General features: G+C 53.9%; 1 protein-coding gene across 1 annotated transcript in view; it reads left to right on the top strand.

The window, feature by feature from the left end:
* Window positions 1–21220, top strand: part of DNMT3A (DNA methyltransferase 3 alpha) — a 105401-nt gene that overhangs the window by 71268 nt on the left and 12913 nt on the right. Inside the window, 12 exon segments of the mRNA XM_055327179.1 lie at window positions 13676–13891; window positions 14156–14314; window positions 14731–14838; window positions 15134–15290; window positions 15626–15775; window positions 15883–15927; window positions 16679–16758; window positions 17370–17482; window positions 17635–17818; window positions 18060–18144; window positions 19983–20128; window positions 20960–21050. Coding sequence (XP_055183154.1) covers window positions 13676–13891; window positions 14156–14314; window positions 14731–14838; window positions 15134–15290; window positions 15626–15775; window positions 15883–15927; window positions 16679–16758; window positions 17370–17482; window positions 17635–17818; window positions 18060–18144; window positions 19983–20128; window positions 20960–21050 — 1534 coding nt within the window.

Here is a 21220-nt window from a genome sequence, read left to right as displayed (position 1 = left end):
TGTGAGAAGCATTCTCGTAGCACTTTCTATGAGGCAGACAATGGAGAAGGTATAATGGTGATGTTCTCTCTGCTTTGCTGGAAAGACCAGACCATTTGTCCACGAGGCCCCAGGGATGCTGAAGCATGGGTAGGTTGGCTGGACCGGTTGACTCCAGGAAGGAGATGAAGGAGTTAATGGACTTGAATTCAGTCATCACTGAACACACACAGTACTGCGGTGGTGGTGCTGGATGTGCATAGCTCCTGCCCCAGAGGCGCATGTGGCTAGTGGAGGAGGCTGGAATATTCACCGTGACCTCGGGGACAGGCAGAGTGTGGGGCTTGTTCTGTGCTCTGGGTACCAAGAGTCCGGTGAGCACAAAAGATGGTGAGAGAACTTCTAGGGGATTCCCAGGAAGCTTTCTGGCAGAGGCATCCTTTGAGAATTCTAGTAGGGATACGTAAGGAAGGTTATTTCAGGGAAAGAACCACTGGGCCAAGAGGAGGCATGAAGCTTCTGGGTTGTTGAGGGAACAGTGAGAGCTCTGGCAACTAGGGTGTGTGAATTAGGGAGGAAGCATAAGAAGAGATAAGAGTGCAAAGGAAGATGGTCAGATCAGCAAAGGCCTTCCTGTCATGGTGAGAAGTTTAGGCTTCACCGTGCAGGGGAGGGAGAAATGGGCTTAAGGAAGATAAGCCCAGCAACGTTGCAAGGGAGTCCAGAGCAGAAAAGTGGAGAAGGAGGACGAGTTAGGAGGGCATTCCATCTGGCTTTGACTGTGGGTCCAGGTAACAGGAGGCAGACACAATAGAATTGTCTCCAGTTGGAGGGCAGGGAGAAACCTGCTTTGGATCTGGGGGCTGGGGGTGGTGGTCGTTATCTGAGCTAGAGGATCCTAGAGGAAGAGCAGGTTTGGGACTGGAAGGTGGCGTGGGCTTTTCATTTCCTTAAGGATGTATTTTGGTATGAGCAGGAGCTTTTTATTTTAATAAAGTCCAATTTATCCATTTTTTTCCTTTTCTCAGTTAGTATGGATGTGGATGTGTGTATCTCTAAGAATTCTCTGCCTACCCCAAGGTCCTGAAAGTATTCTCTTAGGAGGGAGGCAGACCTTTGTGTCAGGCATTAGGCTGCTTTTGAGAAGCCAGCAGGGTGTCTGTGCACCAGGAGAGGTGTAGCAGGCAGCTCAAAAGGTGGCTCTGGAACCAGACTGGGGGGTCAGGGTTGTGGAGGACAAGTGCATGCTGCAGAGGTGTGAGGGGGAGCCCCAAAGGATGGAGAACAACCCACATGACAGGACCAGGATAGGGAGGGGCAGGGACTTGGAGCTTCTGGGAGCAGCTGGCACCTGGGACCCGTGAGGAATTCCGGAACCAAAGGAGTTCTGGAACCTATTAGAGAACCATTCAAGCCCTTTCTTCACCAGACTATGGAGCCATTTCTAATTTCTGATCTCCGTGAAGTATCTGGCCCTCCTGGCCTTCCACCTCTCAGTTTATACTCTCTGCTGGTACCGTGCCATGTGTGCATGAGTGTGAGTGTGTGATTTTTACCAGTTTTCTTCCAACTTGCCATTTTTAAAATTACAACTCTTTACAGATGCCTTATGACTCTTCCCCTGTTCCTCTGTAGTCAGTAAATGGTGGGCAGTATAAATATTTTAATTTTTCACTTCCAACTCAGATGGATTGAAGAAAAATAGGGATGAGACAGCTCAATGTCCTATGTATTTGTATCTAGATGCTGTTTAAAGGGCAACTTTGTGGAGTAAACAAAAACCAGAAATGAGTTGGGCTTGCTTCATAAATAACGAAAATGCCATTAGAATTCAGTGTGTCTTAAAGGGCAGGTTGGTGTAATAATACTGCATCGAAGCTTCTGGGCAGTGCATTCAAAAGGCACATTCCTAGGCCCCTTTTGGAACCTATGGAAGCAGAATCTCTAGCGTGGTTCCTGAGAAAGCTGGTTTTCTAGCTAGCTTCCCAGATGATTCTGTGGCTTATTAGAAGTTTGAGAACCACCAAGCTTTGGATGATTCAGAGTAAACCAAACTTGGTACGAAAGTGATTTCCCAAAAGATGCATTTATTATATCACCCACATCGTTGGGTGGGGGGGTGGGCAGGGTGTGTCTCTGTGCACTTTAGAATCACCTGGGAATTCCGTCTTGCTTTAACCGGCCCTGCCTGGGCCCCTCCTCGGGATTCATTACATTTGGAATTTAGTGATGGGCCCTGGCCCACGGAGTTTCTGAAGCACTCCAGGTGATTTCTACTGTACAGCCAAGGTGAGACTCTCTGATCTGGGAATAACTGAGCGAGGAAAGAAGTGCGAGTCTGAGGCGGAGCTAAGGAACTGTTTCCAAACATGGGGTGGGGGGGAGAAGACCGGAAAGGACTTGGTACAGGAATTCAAATTTTCCCTTTGGGATGGAGATGGTAGGCGTTCCTGCTGTTTTCAGCAATAGTTTACCGCAATGCTAGTCTGCCGGACTCCTCCTGGGGCTCCTCTTAGGACTCTTAGGACTCTGAAACTTGAGAGGGTCTGCATGCCTGAATCTGAATGGTGGTCCCTGAGGCCCCTCCCTTTGACCCCAGGCCTGGAGCAGGGGTGGGGGAGGGGAAGGCAGTCTGTTTGGGTTTACCAGGTTCTTTTTGACCCATACCCCTCACACTTCTCTTTAGATTCAGGTTTCTAAAGCCAAGTGACAACATCGACAAGTGCTCAGGCCACCTGGACATAGGGTTCTTTCCACTTCTCAAATGGTGCACCTCCCTGCCTTCCTTCGGTCCTCCCTGTAATATTCAGCAGACATTGGTGGTCCCATCAGACTGATCAGAAACCAGGAGCCAGAGAAGCTAGGCACCTACTGAAGCTAGTCCTGGCATCAGCTGTGATCCTCTGCTCAGGCCGAGACCTCACATCCCACTCCTTGTGTTGACGTGGCCAAGGCCATGGGGACAGCAACATTGCCACCTGTACCCCTGCTCCCTGCCCAGACCCCGCCCTCTATTCTCTCTGAGGTAGAGCCCTGCACACCCAGGGCTCTGATCTAGGGGATGAAAGTGATCCGGAGGAGAGAGCTGGCCTTGTGGGGAAGCCTTCCCCTTTTGGAGCGGACCTGGAGCTGTAGGGAAGGAGAAGGCAGATGGGTGCTTTGGAGCAGACCTGGAGCAGTAGGGAAGAAGAAGGCAGATGGGTGCAGTGAGGTCCAGGAGCCTCAAGGCTGCTCTGAGTTGGGGCTTCCAGGCACACAGCATCAGGGAAGTGCAGCAGTGATTGGAGACAACGACAAGGTTGGGAGGAGTGAAGGCTGCTTGGGGTCGTGGTAGGGAGAAATGAGGCAAGGGGTCAGCCAGGAGGTGCCTCCTTGACCCTCTATCGCTCCCCAGTTCAGAAGAGTACATCTGAGTGTGTGGACTGTGCAGCGGGCGCCAGGGCTCCTCCTCCCTCCTGTTGTGCTTATGCCTCACACCCCTGCCTTCCATCTGCTGGGGAGCCCAGGCAACTGCAGACACCCCTAAAGATCTGGCCTCTCTTGTCTGAAAACCCTGGGAGGTTGTGCTCACTCCTAGCTCAGCCCCTGTCACGCTCCCGTTCCTGCCCTTACTGATCTTGGTCTCTGATTTCCTTCAGCACACGGAGACAGCATCCCCACCACATAATTTACCATCTAATTGCATGCTGTCTTGGATGAGGGCTGTGGTTCCATGTGCGGTGGGTCTTGGACACACAATTAGGCTGAGTAACAGAAGCGTGGAGGCCAGTCTCCCCCACCTCCGCAGTGTCCACCCCCCTCCCGCCAGCTACTGCAGGTGGCTCAGGACTGCCAAGCTCCTGGATTCTGGGGTCCTGTCCGGGTGCCTTCCAGGCAGGCTTGGCTGTTGGCTCCCTGGGGAGTACAGCACAGCTCTGCTGTGGGCTTTTAGGCTGGCGAGGGGGATGGGGTGCCCCAGCCCCCCTGCGTTTGCTGAACGCTGCACCTCGGGCCCAAGTTTGGGAAGATGGCCCAGAGCCCAACCAGGCCAGCACACTGCAGGTTGCCATGGTGACCCTTTTGGTTTGCTTCCGAAGGAGGATAGTTTCTTTCAGCCCAGATCATCTGCCTGGACTGCCACCATGCTGTGCACTCTGGGAACCAGACTGCCCAGCCCCATTACCTCTGCTTTGTGCTACAGGGGATGGCTTGTCGAGAGGCTCAGTTCTAAATCACAATCGAGGATCAGCAGATAGAGCGTGTTCTGGCTTGAAGGGGAGCAGGAGGGGAGCGGCCTCACCTCAGACACGTGCACTGGGGGAGCTCACCTCTGCATCTTCTTCTACCTACCCCTTCCTCTCTCCAGACCGCTTCCTCTTCAGTTAGTGGCTCTGACCCTTTGGGTGGGTTTCAGTTTCCTCATTTGTAACCGGGACAGCCAGGGCCTTTAGTGGTTTCCACATCTGGCAAGCATCAGCATTACCTAGGGAGGTTTTTGAACAGATTCCCCGGGCCTTGCCGCAAGCTTGCTGATCTCCTCAGGGCCCAGAAATCTATATTTTTGAAAATCTCCTTGGGCGATCCTAATACAATTAAACCCAACCGACTTTGGGACTCTCCTGGCCAGAAGATCCACAGGGCCCTTGCAGGGAGAAAAGGAAGCTCTGCCCTGTGCTGAAGACTGACCAGCCTTGCTTGGTTCCCAGGAGCTTCTGAAGAGCCCCTTGCAGGTTACTCCTGTCAGGAAGCGGGTGTTTCCTGGTCACGCTGGCTAAGCCAAGACCAGGCCCCCACCTTTCCCCCACAGGAGAAGCCCAGAGACAGAGAATGACAGGAAGGGGGGGTAATGTTGCCATAACAACCAGCTCTAGGCAGAGGCCTCCCTTCCAGGGGCTGGTACTTCACCCCAGTAATGGTGGTTTCCATGGAGATGGGTTACTGAGGGACAGGGGGAACATTTGCCCCACTTAGAGCATTAGTCAGGAGCTGCCAGAAGACAGACCATCTCTAGGTGGGAGCCTTGGACCCCTGTCAACCTCAAGCCCCCCCCCCCCAACTATGGCCTCTGCTCTCCAGGTGCAGGTCTGACACTCTCTCCTGCTTAGTTGCTCTCTCTGTGACTGGTCTCCCTAGCAACAAGTCCTGCTAACTCCTTGCTGTTGGCTCCGTGGCTATTTTTAGCTTCACTGCCAGCAGCCCAGTCCTGGTCATTTGCTTGCAACCTCCATATGGATTGCAGGGGAATAGGCAAACAAAGATTCTGGCCTCTCTGGGGGGCCCTAGGCCTGGACCTCTTAGCACCTATTAGAATTTTGCTCTGGAAAGTATCTGTCCCCAATTGGGAACTTGGGCAGTGGATTCCAGATGAGGCTCCCGAGACAATGTTGAATTCCGTTCCACAAACACTGTTTAAATCCTCTACAGCGTGCAAGGAGCTCCAGTCCACACTGCTTCCATAGGAAGCTAAGGTCCAGGCCCTGCCCTCTAGGAATTTTTAATCTTGTGGAGGAGAAAGATGAGTACACAATCGCCTTAGTGGGCAAATATTGGCAGGTGCTAAGAGAGAGGATTACAAGGTGCTATGGGAGTGAGGCGGAGGAGGGGCAGGGTCATTTTTCTGTGGGGGTAAGAGAGGGGGAAGGGCCAGAGCAGCACTGTCCCACAGAACTTTCTGCGGCAATCAAAATGTTTTAAAGATCTATGCCATCCAGGACAGTAGCCCCCAGCCACACGGGGCTCCTGGATACTTGGAAGGTGGCCAGAGCAACTGAGGAACTGAACTTTTAGTTAATTGAAATAGCACATGCTGTGAGTGGCTACCCTGTTGGACAGTTTGGGTCTAAAGAAACTTTCTTGGTGGAGGTGGACCAAGCCTGGAAGGATAGATAGGATTGGGGCTGGTGGGAGTTGCAGGGGAGGAGCAAGGAACAGCATGAGCAAAGGCACAGAGGCAGGGAAAGGGCATATTTTGGGAATAGCAAGTGAGTGGGCAGAGCGTGGGCTGCGTGATGTAAGTGCTGTGCAGATCGTGGGGGCCTTGAATGCCACGCAGAGTGTTGCCTGTAATCAGCAGGTAGTCAGAGTCTATTGCACAGCACAAAGGCTTTAGAGCTGTAGGCAGGAGAAGGGAAGGATCAGAAGAGACATCCATTTTGATCTCATGGCCTTTTGTGGGGATGAAGCCTCCTTGGCCTTGGGATGGCTGGGAAAGCTTATGTGGTAATAAATATATGCCGTGACTCCTCGATGTGGGGCTTTGCAGGTGGCTTCATAGGGATCATAACTTCTCTGGTTTTGAGTAAAGGGACTCAGGTAGTTAAATATCCTGTTTGATAGAAGTCACATAACCCCCCCACCCCTCCTTCCAGCACTGGATTTCATGTCAATGCAGACCAAAGAACACTGAACTTTGAGTTAATATCAGCCCAACAGATATGGCATTCCCACCTTGACATGTGGGACTTCCTGCTCTTGGCACGGGGTGGGTGCGGGGGTGCTCATGGCCTAGTAGTGCCTCATCTCAGTTCTTTGAGCTGGAAGGTCAGATTAACCACACTTACTGTGAACATGTTCTTCGGAAACACAGGAAAGTGATGTACACCAGGTTGTTAAACTTACCGATTTATAACAGGACCTGTCCTTGCTACACAGATCCTGATACTTGTCCTCTTGCCTTCTGGCAACTTATGGGTATCAGAGTCACTGGAAAAATGTAATTAAGATTAGAAGTTTGCTTGATGAATCCAGGGTCAGGGTGAAGAGTCAGGTGTCCTTAAAAGAGGCTAAATCCCTGCTCTCTGCCTGTCATACAGGAAATGTGCCCTTTCTTTCAGGTCACTCTCTCTTTTGGGCATCCTGGATACTTCCTCTCCAACACTTCTTTTAGGCTCTTGACATCCACCAGCTCTTTTTTTCATCCAGGAGTTCCCCCCTTTCAATGTACTTCTATCACGTTTCTAAGAACCTGGCTCGTTTTATATAACCCTCCTATTTCAGGTTGACTATCTTTATCACAATCAAAAGACCTATCTCACAATCAAAAGACCTGGCTCAGTTGGATTGATCTCAGGGTCGTAAGTTCAAGTCTCACGTTAGATGTAGAAATTAGGGAATCCCTGGGTGGCTCAGCGGTTTAATGCCTGCCTTTGGCCCAGGGTGTGATCCTGGGGTCCCAGGATCGAGTCCCACGTCGGGCTCCCTGCATGGAGCCTGCTTCTCCCTCTGCCTGTGTCTCTGCCCCTCTCTCTCTCATGAATAAATAAATAAAATATTTAAAAAAATAAAAAAATAGATGTAGAAATTACTTAAAAAATAAATAAACTTAAAAAAAAAAAAAAAGACCTAGCTCAGTAACCACCAGGAGGGTTGCTTTGGAAGGTCAAGGACATACATGACCTGAGGATCCTTGAAACCTGCCTTGGCTTTTTCCTGACATTTTGTTAAAGTCACCCCTTGTCCTAAATCTGAGGTCTCTTCTGTTTGGGGCCTGTCTCTGTCCACTGAGGATGAAGAAGACATGACTCTGTGAGTGACTCATGAAGGGAAGGGAACCTTTCCTGTCCACATAGCTACAGATAGAGGGATGGTGCCCGAGGTTGGCAATAGGACAACTTTGAGTTTGGGCTTTCTTTTGTTTAAATTGGGAGCTGTGTGGAAGAGGTAAAATTTGAGCTTAATTTTAAAAGATGAGAATAAGGAAATTTGGCAGCTGGAGGGAAAGACTTTAAGTGGGCCAAGAGGAAGTGAAACTGATGGCCTTTCTCCATTCTGACACCTTGAGTTCTGGCTGCACGCATAGGCATCATTAGCACCATCTGAAGGAGTCTCAAGACCAAAGAGTATAGAGTCTAAGGTGTTATGGCCACGTAGTAATGGAAAAGGAGAGGTCAGAAAGGAGACAGAATATCTTTAAAAAGAGCCAGCCAAGCCAGATCAGAAACTTCATTTTGAGAGGAGGCTGGGGGGGGGGGCGGGGGGGGGGAGTATCCTAAAGTGGCCTCGTGTACAGGCCTTGAATGCTGAGGAGACATCAGCGAGAGATGAAGTGAAGGAAGTGCTATTGCATTCCTCAAAGGGTGAGAGCAGGCAAGAGGCACAAATTCAGGGCTTCTCATCTCTGCATGGGGCTCTTCTGAAAAATTGTACCAGATACCTTGATTGGGTTGAAAGATGGTTTGAGCAGAAGAGCTTGTGTTTTGTGGAATGGCTCCTTCTGCTGGCTGTATGGGTTCTGGGCCTCAGTTGGGGTGGGGAGAGGGAAGTTTGAACTCCCCAAGTATTATCTGGAGAAAGTCCTCTGATGTGGTGTCCTTCTCCCTCTTCAGGGCTTGCTTGCTCTGATGGCTCTCAGAAGGATGCTGAGCCCCAGGAGGGATGGGAGGGCTGTCCTTCACAGCACAGCTCTTGACCTCATTCTACCAGCATCACCATCATCGGTGCCAGCTGGTATGTTCCCAGCTGACTGTGGCTGGAAGCCAGGCACCTGGGGCATCATCTCTTTAAGAGATGCTGGTATTCCAGAGCCTGGGAGGGCAGATGTTATCACTTCTGTTTTGCAAATGAGAAAACTGACTTCTTGGGGTTAAGTGACTCCTTCAAGGTCATGGTAATGGAACCAGAACCCAAGTCCAGACCTTCCTAAAAGTGCTATTGGCTCAACAGCCCTCTGCTGCCCAGAGCAATTACCTTCAGTTTCTCTGCTCTTCCTTCCAATTTACTGTGCACATTGAAACCAGGCTGATCTTTCCAAAATATCCAATCCATCTGGTATTCTCAGAGTCTGCTGTTAGTCTTCATTGCTATAGATTGTATCCATTGACCTCTTTCTCTGCACCCTTTAGCCTTAGTTGTAGTAGGATGTGGCAGGTGGAGGTGGGCAAGGATTTTCTCTCACCTCAGTCTTCCATCTCTTATTTCCTTCCTATCTTACCTCATTCCAGATCTGATTCATCTTTGCTCTGCACTGCCCTCCTTAACTTCATTTATCATTCATACTGGCCACTTTTTGTTGGCTTTCAAGCCAACCAGGTCCATGGGGCTTGGTATTTGTGGTACAGTTATCTTCACAAATGTTTTTCAATGACCTTTTACTATCTCTCCAAGTCTAGTTGAATCTGTCAACTCTTTGATTGGCAGGGCCAGGAGGGTCTGCTGCTTTATCTGATGTGGGTGGAGACTGTGTCTGTGTGTGCGCGCGCGCGCATGTATGTGAGAGAGAGTGTATGTGTCTCCTTGAGGGGAGGGGCCTCTGCTGGGAGGAGGGAGCTTGAATTGGTGGAGGCCCTACCTGGAGGCTCCAGGAGAGGAATGTGGTCTTCTTGAGCTGCAGATGATTGTGCCCAGGAACGAGAAACTGCTGTCCTTCTAACTTAAGAGTGTGCCTTCCCCCCACCACACAGAAAAATGGGACATTCAGCGCAGATCCTGAGTGACCTAGGGGACCCAGGGACTTGGCCAGGAAGAGGTTTTTCAAAGCCTGAACTCAAGGCACGCTTTTAAGGGACCCCTCTCTATCCACCTGTAGTATGAAGAGGAGAGCCCTCTCCCCAGCACTTCTTGTTCTGGAGCGCTCCCAATTTCTGCAGGCGTCTTCTGTCCGCCTCTGTGTGCTTTGAGTTTTCCCTACAGCTTCCTGGGCCTCTACGCTCATCTGTAAGCTTTTTCTTGTTTTCTTTTTTTTTTTTTTTTTTGGTTGTGCTTCCGAGAGACTGACTTTTAACAACTTTCTCCTGGCTCTCCCAGGCTGTCCGCAACCTCCTCTCTCCTTTGGCCGGCGCTCCTGGCCCGCTCCGCGCTCCCGGCTTACCTCCGCCGCTGCAGAGCAGCCCCTTCCCTCCCGGTCCCCTTCCCTACCTCCGCGGGCTCCCCGCCTCGCCCCACGGCGCCCCTCGGAGCTCGCGCAGAGTCCGGGCGGAGGGGGAGGGCGGGCCGGCCCGGAGGAGGGGGCGGCGCCGCCTCCGGCCCGGCCTGGGCGGGGTCCTGGGAACGGGCGGAGGCCCAGCCGCGCCCCCAGGCCCCGGCGGCGGCCCGCGCCCCTCGGACGGCAGAGAGGGGCTGGCCCACTGCCAGCGTCTGAGAGCCGGCCCCCTCCCCCGGCCCGCTCGCAGCCAACCAGGCACTCCAGCGGGGCCCACGTGACCTGGAGTTCTAGACAAAGAAAATGTTCAAGCCCTCCCCCCCGCCTGCCCCCTCCCCCTCTCCCTGGCCCCCTCCGCCCCCAGCCCCATCGCCCCCTTCCCCTCCCCCCAGACGGGCAGCTACTTACAGAGCTTCAGGGCCGGGGCTCACACCTGAGCCGGACCACAGAGGGGCTGCACCTGGCCTTATGGGTAGGTTCCTGGACGGAGCCCTGGGGAGGCTGGGGGCGGGGAGGCGGCAGGGGCCGGTGGGAGGATCTCTGGGCAGCTGCAGCCCTCTGGATTTGAGAAGAGTCAAAGTATGCCTCCCTGGCCCGCAGGAGCTGGCCGCTCTGCCTGGCCCGAGTTCTGGAGATGCTGAGTTAGCGCCGTCCCACCCACTCCCGCCGCAGGAGCCCCAAGCCCCCACTCCTCCCTGCGCTCAGGTGGGACCTGGCCCTGCAGGGGCCAGAAGAGCAGCCCCAGCGTGTGAACCTGGGGCAGGAGTCCCTGAAGGCTGGGGGGCAGGCCCTGGCCCAGGGGAGCTGGGCCACCAGGAGTTGGGCTGCAAGCAGCGCCTCTGGTGAGCTAACTGGCTGATGGCTCGTTGGCATTTCCTTGCTGACCAGTGCTCCTGGCTGGTGGACCATGCTGTCCTCGGGCCATGCCAGCCTTGTGGCCTCTTGGGAGAGGGACAGTTTCCTCTCCCGCGTGTCCCTCGGAGCGACCGGGCAGACCAGCAGAGAGAAGTGGCGCTGGGTGGGAGGGAATGCTGTGACCCTGACAGGGGCAGTGGCACATCAGTGGGTGTCGCGGGGGGGGGGGGCAGCCTGACGCTGGCCTGTGATGGGAGAGGTGCCCGGGACAGCCTGGGATCCACTGCACCAGCGGGGAGTCTGCATGGGCGCCCAGACCTCTGACCTTTGGAACGGGAAGCAGCCTGAGTCGCAGAGGAAGGTGGAGGCGGGACAGCTGCCCAGGACGATGGGACTGGTCAGGGAGGCCTTGCCTCTACTAGAGTGGAGTTACCAGTGGCTTTCCAGGCTGGACAAACTCCAGACGAAGTGGCTTCCTTGAGCCGCAGTAGTGGGAGGGGGTGGTGTGGTGTCTTCCTTGGTCCTGCCCAATCTCTGGGCCTCTCTGGAGTAGGACCTTGTGAACTGGGGGTACGAGCCTTTAGCCCAAATGCCAAAGCCCTGAGTTAACCCTTCTTTCTCCCATTGTTTGCCTGGGGAGGAGGGTGGGAGTGAGCGTGGAAAAAAGGCATTCCCACACTGCCCTAGGCAGACTATTCTAATGAGGCCCCTCCCCCACCCAGCCACCGTCTCTGCCACTTCTTCCCCTTTCCTCATGCCTCCTGCTGCTAACCCACCCCCTTCCTCCTTCCCCCACCCCTGCTGGCCTCGTCCCGATGGAGGCCCCCTTCCTCCTCCTCCGCCTGCCAAAACCCTGCTGGGTGCGTGTTCTCCTGCACCTAGTGGGTTGGGGGCGCTTAGCAGCCGTCAGCAGCAGCATCTGACAAGCTGGGGGAAGTTGTGGGGGAAGAATGATGTTCAGGAACTCACTGTGGAGGGGTTGAGAAGAGAGACAAAGGGGCTGTGGGGGAGTGACGAGGGTGGCATCAGGCATGACTCCCTTCTAGACCCTGGGCGGGGGGGGGGGGGGGAGTGGGGTGGCGCGGCAGCCACCCGCTGCTGCTTGCTGTGCAGGTGACTTCACCTTTCCTCAGAAGGCTCCTCCCGCCCTCTGCCACCTGTACCTGGTTGTGGCGAGGGACCGTATCACCCCTGCAGCGGGGTCTTTGGGTCACCCATGCGAGCACCGTGGTCCAGATCAGTCATCCATGCCTGAATTTCAAGGAGGCCTGAGGCTTCTCTGTGAGCAAATCTGGGGCTTCAGTAGTGCTGCCACAGCTGATTCCAGAAGAGGATGGGGTTGAGTGCACACCTAGGTGCATCTTCCTATGGGGGAGGGGGTGGTAGATAATTGATGGTAGGAAGGGGAGGGCAGGTGAGAGGCGGGAAGAGCAGTTGCTCTGCATTCTTCCACTGCTGGCATCCGGCTCATTTTCCCAGCTGTTTGTGGGCTGGGGGCGAAGGATGCATTAGCCCATCTTAGAATCCTGTTAGGGAAAAAACTAGGATTTCCATCTCCAGGGTTCAAGGACTCCACCAGAAGTAGGTTTGGTTGGTGGCCGGAGATAAAGACTGGAAGATTGAAACAAAATCAATCAACAACACAATAGACCTTTGGGCTCAGCACAAAGGTTCTTAACCAGGGACTCTAGGGGTTGGGAGTCCATCAACAGCTTTGGAGAGTCCTTGGCATTCTTGATACTTAGATACGTCCGATTCTTAAACCAGTCAGAGAAGTTCAACAGAAATCCTTTAGATCAATTGCTTTTTTAGGTTGGAGCAACTCATGAGAAAGGACTGCTCCAGAATCAGCTGTTCAGTGAGTTGCAAGGCAAAGACCGGAACGTAGATGCTGCGACATCTAGCTTAGACTAGCTTCAAGCTCTTCTACTCCAAGTGCCTCGCCCATTCTCTTGTGTAGTCTTGAGGGTGGGCTTGCAGTCATGGTTCTAAACTCTCTGGGGAGTCATATTGAAAGGCATGCTGAGGTTGGGAGGTTTTTCTCCGAAGGTGGTGGAAACAGGTGCAGAGCCTTAAAGTTTGAGTTCATGGGTCCCTCAGATTCAGTCTCTGGGGTGAGATTAGGTTGAATGGTTCTTAGAGCTAAGGATTTCATGCTCTGCTTTAGGGAATCCTGGAGCAGGTTTTGGGAAGGATGAGCGCCAGACAGTGAATGGATGGAGGCTGTCCAAATGGGAGCATGATTGGTTTTGGATTGTGAATTTCTCAGGATGGCAGAGAGGATGCGTGAACTGTAGTGTGTTCTCCATAAACCATTTTTGAAAGAATAAATGCATTGATGGATCTAAAAGGTGTGTGTAGAAAGAAGCGATGAATCTGATAATGTACGTTTGATAGGATCCTAAGATTCCAGAATAGCGTGGGAGCAGGCAAGCTCTGACAGGGCTTGCCGTGGTGTTCAAGCAGAGGGGGATGCAGAGCAGTGATTTCATGATCGTAGACATCACGACAAAACTAGATTTGTGGTCTGGAAGCCAAGACCAGGAATAGAAGGGGTAGATTGCCCAGGAAAATATTAAAAAAAAAAAAAAAAAAAAAGACGAGAGGATCCAGTTCGTGATTGGGAAGTAGGATAGAAGAGGACGGAGCAAGGATCTGTGTTTGAGCTAAGGCGTGCAATGACTATTTGAATAGAATAAATCTTTCCATGTCAGAGGGTGGACAACTGATGATGTTGACTGATGGAGAAAGATTTCGTGAGAGGCACAAGAGAAGGTTGGAAAACAGCCAAATGACTTGAGTTTACCAACCCACCTCAGATTTTCCCATTTTTTTCTGTGGCAAGCCAATTGAGTTGCTGAGCAAAGAACTCTGCCCTTAACCTCCCTGTCACTGTCTCCAGACCACAAAGAGGTTGATAAGAGCCCCCTCTCCCACTCCTCCCAGTATCAAGTGGCTGTGCTAACCTGGAGAGGTCAAGGTAACTTCTATTCCTCGTTTCTCCAGGCTGAGAAGAAAGCCAAGGTGATCGCAGTAATGAATGCTGTGGAAGAAAACCAGGGGTCTGGCGAGTCTCAGAAGGTGGAGGAGGCCAGCCCTCCTGCAGTGCAGCAGCCCACCGACCCTGCATCCCCCACTGTGGCCACCACACCTGAGCCCGTGGGGGCAGATGCTGGGGACAAGAACACCACCAAAGCAGCCGACGATGAGCCGGAGTACGAGGTGAGCGGCTCGCTTCTTCACCTGCCTCGGCCAGCTCTTTCCTGGGTCCTTCCACTGCCAGCTCTTCCCGTCCTGCTCTCCTCTCTCCACCTGACCCCAGGCCTCTTCGTCTCCCCAGTCTTGCTCTGTCCTGGTCGGTTCAGATGGAGCTCCCTCCTGGCTGTCCTGACCCTCAGATGCCCAGGGCTGGGGTTGCCACGGGGGGATCAGGGTGGCAGGGCCTCGTGACCACCGCGTAATGACTTCTGCTCCTTGGGGCTCCAGGACGGCCGGGGCTTTGGCATTGGGGAGCTGGTGTGGGGGAAACTTCGGGGCTTCTCCTGGTGGCCAGGCCGCATTGTGTCTTGGTGGATGACGGGCCGGAGCCGAGCAGCTGAAGGCACCCGCTGGGTCATGTGGTTTGGAGACGGCAAGTTCTCGGTGGTGAGTCGTGGGATTTGGTGGGAGCCTCAGGGAGGGATGGGTCTTGGTCCTCGGGCCTGTGGTTTTGGGCTGGGGGCTCTATCTGGAACTGGGGTGGGAGAGGTGGGCTCTGCTTGCCCCCACTTGACACGGGTGACTGGAAGAAGCCCTGGAGAAAACCAGGCTGCCCTGGGGTACCTGCCAAATTCCTGCCTTCCAGAACTCCCTTCCTGCTTGCATTCAGGTCCCCCACCACCACTACCACCACCACGTTTGGGTTGGACTCTTCCTTTGAGCATCCTGTAATTACTTATCAACCTACCTGGTCCTCTCAAGGGCAGAGGCTGAGTCTTAAGGCCCCAGTACCTGCCCATTGCCAGGCACATGGTAGGGACTTGCTGGGTTTGGCAGGAGGAGAAACATGGCTGGTTCTCTAGGTGTGTGTTGAGAAGTTGATGCCGCTGAGCTCCTTCTGCAGCGCTTTCCACCAGGCTACCTACAACAAGCAGCCCATGTACCGCAAAGCCATCTATGAGGTCCTGCAGGTGAGTGCCCCTCCACGCCGAGGAGGCTGAGGCAGCAGGGACTCCTGGTTAGTCGGGCAGCAGGAGTTAAAAGCAGAGGTTAGGCCTGTCTGGGCAGAGGGTCTACCTGCAAGGCCCTTGTGACTCCCTTTTGTCCCCCCACCCTCCACCTCCATCACTCGCCCCTTTCTGCACTCCCCTCCTCTGAAGTTCTCCTGTGACCCTCCCCTACCCCTTCTCCCAGCTCTTTCCCCAGGCCACCTCTCCTGTCCTCCAGCCTATCCTCACACCCTCCCCCATACATGTTGCTCTCCAGGTGGCCAGTAGCCGCGCAGGGAAGTTGTTCCCGGCGTGCCACGACAGCGATGAGAGCGACACTGCCAAGGCCGTGGAGGTGCAGAACAAACAGATGATCGAGTGGGCTCTCGGAGGGTTCCAGCCTTCTGGCCCCAAGGGCCTGGAGCCACCTGAAGGTAAATGCAGGTGCCCAGGCTAGCCTTCTGGGACCCCTGCCAGCCAGGCAGCTCCATGCCAGGGTTGGGAAGGCCCTGCTTAGAGCTGCCAACTCTTAGGTCGAGTGGCCCAGGGGGAGTGGCTGCAAACTCCCTTTCCCTGGGGTCAGGATAGGGGCAGTGCTGCTCCGGGGCTCAGAATAAGCTGCTCCCATTGGCTTGTTGGCACTGGAGAGCTGGGAGCTAGAACAATTTGGGGAGCAAGTGGCACGCCTTTGTAGGCAGAATAGAGGAGGGGAGGGAGCTGGTACTGCTTGTCAGCAGCCATGATCACGTCCCCTGCTTTCCCTCTCCAGAAGAGAAGAACCCCTACAAAGAAGTTTACACAGACATGTGGGTCGAACCCGAGGCAGCTGCCTATGCACCACCCCCACCAGCCAAAAAGCCCCGAAAGAGCACAACTGAGAAGCCTAAGGTCAAGGAGATCATTGATGAACGCACAAGAGGTAGTTGGCCTGGCTCTGGAGAGAGAGGCTCGGCGAGGCTGGCATTCAGAGGAGCGGGCATGGCCCCCTCAGCCCCCTCTGATGCTGGGCTCTCCTCCCCTCCGCAGAGCGGCTGGTGTACGAAGTGCGGCAGAAGTGCCGGAACATCGAGGGTAAGTCCTGATGGGCCTTGACCTCCTGGGGAGTCCATAGTCTGTCGCCCCCAGGTCTGGCCGCAGGGCTTGCTTCCTAGTGTGGTACCTGGTGCAGAATAGCATAGGTGCTTAGAAAGGTTTGAACGTCATGGGACCTTGGCACCCAGTGAGAGCGTCTATCCTGCTTATGCCACCACCCCCACCCTGCTTTGCACACACAGCTGTCTTCCTGGGGCTGCCATCTTACTTTCCTACCAGTGGCACAGGCTGGTCGTTGGGGTGTGGGAACTCCAGTGCGTCAGAGAAGGGTGGCCTCTTCTTGGATTTGCTTGAACTCATGACCTCTGGCCTTCTTTCATCCAGTGGTCTCTAGAGCATCTCCCATCTGTCTCCCTTGGCCTAGTCTGTCTGGCTCGGGGCCCTCAGGGCTGGCAGAGATGGGGGCAGGGCATAAGACTTAAGGACTGGCCAGGGACAATCTCCAGAGTCACCCAGGGTCCAGGCCCTCTTCTCATAGGCAGGTTCTTGTCCTCGAATTACTGCCTTTCCTGGATGGGTGGCATTGCTGCCCTGAGAGCTGAGTGGGCATCGAGATTGGGGCCATGATGCCTCCCTGTTGCATGGGGTATCCCCCCAACTCCTGTCTGCCTTCTTTTTTGGGCTGCTGCCCCGGCACACCCTTTTCTTGTAGCTTTTCTGGAGTGGAGCATTGGCCCCAAAGTGGGAAGGGGCCCTTCAAAGACATTCACTCTTTATCTACTCTTTCCAGACATTTGCATCTCTTGTGGGAGCCTCAACGTTACCCTGGAACACCCTCTCTTTGTCGGAGGAATGTGCCAAAACTGTAAGGTAGGGGTACATCCAGCAGGGACGTGGTTGAAGGCAGCCCTCAGTTCCCGGTTGTCTGCACCTTCTCAGCTCTTTGGTCTTGTAGTCGTCTAAAGTAGCTGCCATGCTGACACCATGGTTTGCTCTGGACACAGAGTCCTGATAAAACAGACCCTTGGGCTTTAGAGTGTTCGACAGTGTTATCTGTCCTCCCCAAGGAGGGGAAGATTCTTTGTCCCTCCAGAGCCCATTTGCGTCCCCAGATATGGGCTCACTGTGTCACAGTCCCTAGTGTGGGATAGTAGGGTGGAGGGAGGGTAGAGAGTGGCTGACAAGTGGGTGGGTTGCCGTGTCCTTGGGGCCCCAGGAGAAAAGCCCAGGGCTATAGCAAGGAGCAAGGGGGTGCCGCCCCCTCCTTGGCCTTGCCCTTGTCCTTCCCACACACTGCTGTGGGTTGCGAGACCTGCTAGCCTCTTCCCAGGTCCGTGGTTCAAGAGGTTGGCAGGCTCGTGTCTGCAAGAACGAGTTGAGGTTCCAAGGTGAGGGCCCCGAGGCTGGGTTCAAAGCCTGCCTTTGCCCTGACCATGCTGCCTGTAGCCTGGTGGTCTCTGACCCTCTGCCCCGCCTTCTAGAACTGCTTCCTGGAGTGCGCATACCAGTACGATGATGATGGCTACCAGTCCTACTGCACCATTTGCTGTGGGGGGCGCGAGGTGCTCATGTGTGGGAACAATAACTGTTGCAGGTGAGGGTCCCTCCCCACCATTCCCCCCCTCCCCTCCCCTCCCTAGCTAACGCCTCCCACCCCTCCCTGGCCCACCCTGTAGTGGCCCCCTCCCCAGCCAGGCTCCGTCTGGGGCTGAGAGGCCCCCCCTGCCACACTGGGCTTCCTTCCAGGTGCTTTTGTGTGGAGTGTGTGGATCTCTTAGTGGGTCCGGGGGCCGCCCAGGCAGCCATCAAGGAGGACCCCTGGAACTGCTACATGTGCGGGCACAAGGGCACCTATGGGCTACTGCGGCGGCGGGATGACTGGCCCTCACGGCTCCAGATGTTCTTCGCCAATAACCACGACCAGGAATTTGTGAGTGCTGGGCCTGGGGTGCCTCTTCTCACCTCCTCCCTGCTGGAGCCAGAGGGCAGGCTCAGACCTGGCAGGAGCGTCTCATGGGGCCCCGGGCGACAGGCAGAAGCACCTGTGCCGCTTGCAAGGGTGTGGGTTCAGAAGGCCAGAGTGGGCCTAGTCAGCCGGGAGGGCCAGCCCTGGGTGCAGACCTGCAATGTACTCTCAGGCGTTCACCTGGCCTGTTGTGCTCGCTGCCTAGGACCCTCCGAAGGTTTACCCACCTGTCCCAGCCGAGAAGAGGAAGCCCATCCGGGTGCTGTCTCTATTTGATGGAATTGCTACAGGTGAGTGTGTGGCACACCAGCCCCACCCGGGATGAGGGAGCTCCACTTGAGGGATCACCTATGTTTTAACTCTGGCAAAGCAGAATGCTAGTTAACATTACAGCTGTTAAAGTATTACCCCGCAGAGGAGACTTTTTTTGTGTTCAGTGAGAAGTACAGTCAGTGGTCAACCACCATGTCTGGTGGGCACCATTTCTCAGTGGGGGAGGCGCTCCAGCAGAGTTCAGGGTGATCTCTAGTCAGAGGTTATTGAAGATTTTCACAAAGCCTCAAAAGGACAGACTCGGCGACCAAAACGAAAACATAGGCAGCGTTCTATGTACGATGACTGTAAGTCATGGTAAAAAAAAACCAAAAAAACAAAAACAAAAAAAAGATCAACAAGAGAGTTTAAAGAATAGTTAAATCACCCATAAATCTATAATTAGCATTTTGGTGTATATCTCTTTCTATTTTTTTTTCAGTGCACATATGTGTATGTGTTTTTAAAATCCTACGTAGATAGAAAAATAAAGTGAAAGGATAGTAAAATGCACACTGTGTTGTAACTCGCCTTTTTATTTGATATCGTGACTGCTTTTTCATGTTAATATGGAACTATATCCTTTACTTGTGAGTGTTGCATCAGATTCCACTGGGTGAAAGTACCGTAATTTAACTAACCCTCTGTTGGGTTGTTTACTATTTTTTCTCTATTATGAGCAGCCTGTGACAAGCATCGTTACACACACATCATTATATACGTAAACCATTCTCTTGTAGGGAGTGCTGGGGCACCCTTAGGAAGTTTGTTTTATGTGGTTCTTGACCTTGCCAGAGAACCCTCCCAAAAGGTGTTACTGACACACAATCATCCCTCTGCTGTCCCCCCAGGCCAGCCCATGGCTTCTCCATTCTTAAGAAAGGAATAACCCTCCTTAGAACTTGTGTCTTCACGTGACCAAAGGGAGACGGCTGGGACATGGTGGCGTCCCAGGCCAGATGTTTATGTTCTGTTCTCAGCTCAGCGTTGAATATTCTACAAACCTAGAGAAGTTAATTTACAGCCTTGGTTTCCCCTGCCAGAACCTTAAGGCCCACATAAACCACACCACACCCCAAGAGGCTATAAAAGCTCCTTCGGGGGCGGGGGATCTGTGGGGACGGTGGAAATGGTGCTGCTGTACCCGATTTCTCCAGAAACTCTCAGGGTCTGTTCTAATGGTTTCCTTGCCCTCAATTCAGCAAACATTTGTGAAGCCATCATGGTAAGGAAGTGAGTGTAGTTCGCTCAGGAGGAAAATACCGATGAGCTCCTTCTCTGTCTGAAGAGCATTTGCCACCCAAGAGAAGGGCTGAAGTAGAAATACCCACCGTTCTGATGAGTTGGAGAGCTATACAAAGTGCTGGGGGTCTCCAGAGGAGGGGGGTTGCTTCCAGGGGCCTGCAGGGTGTGGGGGAGTGGGGGTGATGAAACGTTTTTTAGAGCAGGTGGCATTTGTGTTGAGTCTTGGAGGATGGGTGGAATCACAGCAGGAGGCCACAGCTGGTGGGGGGTGAGGAAGGAACAGTGGATGCAGGATGTAGGAACAACAAAGGCCACCCAAAAAGTTACCTGCTGTTCTCTCCGATTCCAGAAATCACCTCTTGTCTGGTCTTGACGGCCTTCTAAGTAGAGCAAAGTAGGCATAAAATAGGATCCAGGAGGGGATCTTCCTAGATCTTCCTGCAGCTTCCTAGGCAGGGTGGGGCTCAAGGCTGTTGCTGGCCCACGTGTCCAGCCGACTAGAGAGCCCCCTGCGAAGACCAGGATGCTGGCAAGCAGCCCCAGTGACCGTGCCTTCTGCTGGCTGGCACAGGGCTTCTGGTGCTGAAGGACTTGGGGATTCAGGTGGACCGCTACATCGCCTCCGAGGTGTGCGAGGACTCCATCACGGTGGGCATGGTACGGCACCAGGGGAAGATCATGTACGTCGGGGACGTCCGCAGCGTCACGCAGAAGCATGTATGTCCGTGTAGTGGGACCCGCCCCACCTCCTCTGCATTCCTTGCACTTTGCTCCTGAGGGCGGCAGTAGCCACCTTGCATTTTGCTCACCTGCTCTTTTCCTTTCTCCCCTCCACCCCCACCCCGGTCTTACTCCTCTGCCATGTTCCCTGTCTGGAGAGGAAAATGAGCAAATCCAAATGGGAACCGGGAGCAGGCCCAGGATTTAGGCCCTGGCTGCCCCTGGCTAGCTGCAGGGCCTTTGCAGCACAGTGCTTCAGTTCCCATTTTCTTGATACTTTGGGCAACAGCTTTACCAGCCTCCATTTTGGCAGGGGGTAGGAGATGGCTTTGGCAGGGTCTTGCCCAGACGACCCTTTGCCTTTCCAGTTATCTGTGTCTACCCCTGTAACTACAGGCCCTCAGGGATGACCAGGGGCTTTTGGAGGGCGTTCAGGTGGCCCGAGCACCCTGCCCAAAGTGCACAGAGCACAAAGTACCTTCACATGCAGCTGCTTAGCCCGGACCGCCTTCCCTCTAAGTGGCTGCTTTTTCTGTTGGGAGCACACTGTTCCCCTGCTGGCCTCAGAAACGATCCAGTTGGATCCCTTCACTTTGTTTCAGAAACTGAACTCAGCCTCAGTGACTTGTCCATGGCGCTGTGTGTGTGTGTGTGTGTGTGTGTGTGTGTAGTATGTACATCCGAGTGTATATAGTGGGCATACCAAGCAGCTGGGTCTCCTCTCTCCCATGCCAAAGTACTTTTTTGCCGAATCCACAGATAATTTCCTTCTTCCTTTCTGCCTCTGTCCCCGGACATCAGGCCATCCCGTTACCTTTATCCTCCCAGATCCAGGAGTGGGGCCCGTTCGATCTGGTGATTGGGGGCAGTCCTTGCAATGATCTCTCCATCGTCAATCCTGCCCGTAAAGGACTCTACGGTAGGTGCCGCACTCACCCCTCCACCTTCTGAGCTGGTGCTTCCGCACGTAGGTTTCCTCCTTGGATATTTCTGCCCTGGGACGGCTACTCCCGATGACCCTGTCCTCCCTTGCCCTCCCTGTGCCCGAGCCACACCACTGTCTCATGCAGACAGCCCCAGCTGATGGCT

The sequence above is a fragment of the Nyctereutes procyonoides genome, unplaced genomic scaffold, assembly GCF_905146905.1.
Source record: "Nyctereutes procyonoides isolate TBG_1078 unplaced genomic scaffold, NYPRO_anot_genome, whole genome shotgun sequence".
Lineage (NCBI taxonomy): Eukaryota > Metazoa > Chordata > Mammalia > Carnivora > Canidae > Nyctereutes > Nyctereutes procyonoides.
Note: the sequence above shows the minus strand (reverse complement) of the source record. Positions and strands in the feature narration are given on the sequence as shown.